This window comes from Etheostoma cragini, chromosome 15 (assembly GCF_013103735.1).
Source record: "Etheostoma cragini isolate CJK2018 chromosome 15, CSU_Ecrag_1.0, whole genome shotgun sequence".
NCBI classification, from domain to species: Eukaryota; Metazoa; Chordata; class Actinopteri; order Perciformes; family Percidae; genus Etheostoma; species Etheostoma cragini.
In genome coordinates, this window is record NC_048421.1 from 22,867,356 (window position 1) to 22,871,828 (window position 4,473).

Sequence of the window (4,473 nt, forward strand, 5' to 3'; positions counted from 1 at the left end):
TGATTTTTGGAAAATGGCTGCAATGAAACAAAGAGTGAAAAATTTAAAGGGGTCTGAATACTTTCCGTAACCACTGTACATGACTATACTCTCTCACTTACAATACTATACTCTCTAACATACACTACAAAACTCTCTTGCATACACTGCTATGTTCTCTCACATACACTATACTCTGCACATACACTACTATACTCTCTCACACGCTAACTATACTCTCTCACATACACTACTATACTCTCTCACACGCTAACTATACTCTCTCACATACACTACTATACTCTCTCACACGCTAACTATACTCTCTCACGTACACTACTATACTCTCTCACATACACTACTATACTCTCTCACATACACTACACTCTTACATACACTGCCATGTTCTCTCACATACACTATACTCTGCACATGTACTACTATACTCTCTCACGTACACAACTATAACCTCTCACATACACTACTATACTCTCGCACATACACTACTGTCTTATACATACATGTGAAAGGATTATAATAGTGTGGGTGTATGAGTACAGTGGTGAGTATGCAAGATTCTGATAGTGTAAGACAGAAATATGAATTATTTCCTAGGCAGCCTCTCATATTCTGGATCAATCACCCGATGCAGCCTCATAATAAGGAATTGCAAACATCTAGCCTAGATATAACAAATGCATGGACTTGTTTTTCTCCATCTTTTTTGAGCACGGATTGCGCAGGTGAACGGCGGCCCCTGTTTTTGTGTGGGATGTACCATGATCAAAGATAACTCGAAGATTCACACACACACACACACACACACACACACACACACACACACACACGGTGGAGCTGCCTCCTAACTTTTGTTGTATGTGCATTTTGTTGCTGTCTGATTTTCTGTTTTTCTGTGAAAAGAATGTAATGATTTTGACACTTGACACTAAGAAAAGTACTACGATGAAGTAATAGATAAAAGATTCCTTACGGTGGTACTGTAATTTGGTTCATTTGGTCTATTAAGTACAAAAGTGACTATTTATTTCATGTCAGCCCATCCTGGAGAGGCACCTCTCCTCTGTTGCTCTTGCTGAGTTTTTTCCCAAATGAAGGGTCTAAATATAGAGGGTGTCATATTCTGTACACATTGTAAAGCCCCTCGAGGCAAATTTGTCATTTGAGGGATAACAGGGGCCGTCTAGAGCACACACTTGATCTTTTCATCCCTTTTCTACTGTGAGTGCACTACTTTCAACCTGCATAGAAGTTGTAAATAGTTTTAAATTGGGACAGAGTTTCAGTCCTTTGTCCACTTTACCGTTGTCTCTCATTATCCTGTCTCCTGCACACTTTCTGTTTCTCACTTTGTCTTTCTCTTCACCACTTGGAAAACCTGAGGCATGTCTTGTTCTGTTTTGTTTCACACTGCTTATCCTTGCAGTGCTAATTATCTCCTTTCGTCCTTCTCTTCTCTTCTTCAGTGAATCAGTGGCTCCTGAAGTAGAAGATAAAAAAGATGTCAAGCTGCAGGGCCGCGAGAGGAGAGGCGGAATTCATTCACACTGCCAAACCGAGCCGAGCCTGCTGTTTGACCTGAACTGAACGGGAGGCGAAAGCGCCGTGCTTTACTTCAGACATCTTAACCACACTGATCTCAGCTGCTCAGCTGATCCAACTCCAAACAATCTTCTGTGCTGGCCTCCCACAGCAAGGGCTTTGACCAGACTTTGAGTCCAAAGTCTTCTCCCTTCTGTATTTATATTTTTTTGTGTTACCTCACAAAGACTGAAGATGCAAAGACGCTCAATCACTTTCTTTGGCTGGTTTTCAGATGTTATTTAAAGACCACAGTATACTCCGTTTCTCTGCTCGTTCATGCCTACATAAGAGAAAATGTGGAAATGATCATCCATCGACTGGAGGAATTATTACATTTCCATTGATGGTCCGAACTCCTGCAACAAAGAAACACCCAGCTGTGGTATGATGAGAGATCCCAAAAAAATCTGCTGGTTCTGAAATCACATAGTAAAGAAGAAGGTGATTTTCAAAGAGAATTTGAAATGTGTGAATTGCAGTTTACATAGCTGAAGGGGGAGGAAAAAAAAAGGGAGAGACTGCAACGGTGACATTTTACAGTCCTGAACAGATTTATGTGACTGAATTGGAAAGGGATAGGTCACTGATTTTGCATGATTTTACAATAGTTAAACTGTATTTAAGTTAACTTATTTAATTAAAAAGTGATGACAGAACCAACCTGGCATCCTGTCCCTGCTTTGCACTGCAACATAAAGGGTCGGCCAACCCTTTGCAATGGGTTTTTTATTTTTTCAACACCGGACACGATGATTTTTGGACAAGAGGGTGGACCTGAGTTGGATGACGCAATGACACATGCACGGAGCTAAACGATGAAAAGGGAAAAGTTGCGGATTTTCAATTCTTTTGAAAGCGAATCATCCAGTGGAGATTTACCCACGGACCTCGGGGTAGCGGCGCCATTCATCTGCATGTACGCTAATACATAAAATTGGCAAACTTTCCCTTAAGTTACCAGCAAACTCTAGCGATAGCTAGCTAGCTTGGTTAGCAAAACATTGAATAAGACATTTTTATGTTAACAAATTTTGCCAATTTACTTTGATGAAGTAAAAACACACAATGAGAGGGTAAAAGCTTAAGATGAAAACACGGAAATGACCCCAAAACAACTTCACAGCTATTTTAACCCTTGTGTTGTCTTCCCGTTGACCAATAACTTTCAAAAAATTGAAAAATAACCGGTTTTGAGTTTTTTCCCGCAAGGATTTTGTCACTTTTTTATCCATGGTCAATAAACCAAATTTTTTTTTTTTAATAGCAGTTAAGTTTAGAGAATGTTGAGTGGATATCACAGAGCGCTTTATGTCAAAGTTGCAAAAAACTTTTTTTTTTTTTTTCAAATGCTTTAAAAATAAAAGTAGTTCAATTAAAGTGATCATATATTTCACCTGCTCTGCACGCATCAATGTTCATTTCGGGCAATTTTGTTGAAAGAAATGCATATTTCTGATAAAAAAAAAAAACTTTGGGTCAAATTCAACCCAAGGACAAAACACAACACGGGTTAATTTACACAGTTGTGTAGACATCTATAGAAATTGACTTCTTGTTACGCACAGGCAGGAATAAGGACCCAAAAGCAGAGCACAGGGAGGCAGGCAGGAGCAGGTAAAAGTAGATTTATTTAAGTCCAAGGGAAAAAACACAGGGACAAACGGAACAGGGAAAATCCAACAAAATCCTAAAGGTCCAGAGGGAAAAGGTCCACAAACTGGTCCGAGGGGGAGGCAACAACACGCAGGATAATTGGGTCAGGAAAAAACTCACGGGAGAATGAGGAGCAACTCACGGGAAGCACGCAGACTGGACAGGGCAACGAGAGACAAGGGAAGGACAGACAGTACACTAGGTAATGAGGTAACGAGAGGCAGGTGACGTTATCTGGTGATAATGTATTGTTAATGTTGCCAATAAGCAGCACAGTGTTGTGACATGAATAATACGTCTGTGACTCTTAAGTGGTCTCGATTTGACATCATCAATAGTTGCTCTTTAATATCATTATATATTGCTAAACAGGGGTTTTAAATTACTGCCCTTAAAAAGACATGTAGTGGAGTCTGAACGCAGTGGACAATCAATAGATCGTTGGACGGATCAATAGATAGATGCATAGTGAATCCGTTTCCATTTAAAAAACTAAAACCAAAGGGCGTAATCTACTTTGAATTTCACATCTGCTGTTTTGCACAGTTCATTTAAATGAAGGAATATTTTTCAGCCAGTGGTCTGCAGCTCATTCTGTTAAAACAATGCACGAGGATCGAATCGTGAACTCAAAATTGTGAATCGTAACGAGTTGTGGCTTGAGTGTATCACTACATCCCATGTAGATAGATAGATAGATAGATAGATCAATAGATAGATAGATAGATAGATGTAGAGTAGGTAGCTAGATTGGTTCAAGAGTCCAACTCGAAAATTTAAAAAATAATAGAAAATGTCTTGTTGCAAGAGGGCATCTCTCAGGTCAAAGCCACAACTGCTCCTATATATCAAGGCAGCAGCAAGCATCTTCAATGTTACATAAGCATGTTCCATTACACCAGGTGAGAACTGCGCCCTGGGAGACCACCTACATAAACCTGGTGTGTTCTTCACCTGTTAGCTAGGTTTCCCGTTGATCTTAATGAAGCATCAACAGTTTCACCAGCTTTATTCGCATGAGTTTTTTTTTTTTCAGATACTGTGATTCAATTGACAAGTGGATGGAAATTTAGCTAGAAAGAACTTGTCTCAGTCTGTGTTTAAATAGACACACCTGGGGCCAAACTGGACACCAGAATCAGGTTTAATCCAGTCCTAATGTAGTTCTCAACTTTCACATAATTTCACTGGAGTTATCCTTATTATTGTTTACGTCATCAATACCATATTCACTCTAAA

At 39.5% G+C, this 4,473-nt stretch overlaps 1 protein-coding gene across 1 annotated transcript in view; it reads left to right on the forward strand.

Moving 5' to 3' along the window:
• The window catches only part of LOC117957743 (carbonic anhydrase-related protein 10-like), a 96,841-nt gene extending 94,604 nt beyond the window's left edge, over positions 1–2,237 (forward strand). Inside the window, exon 9 of the mRNA XM_034893748.1 lies at positions 1,464–2,237. Coding sequence (XP_034749639.1) covers positions 1,464–1,486 — 23 coding nt within the window. The 3' untranslated portion in view covers positions 1,487–2,237. The remainder of the gene's footprint in view (positions 1–1,463) is intronic.
• Positions 2,238–4,473: the final 2,236 nt, after the last annotated feature.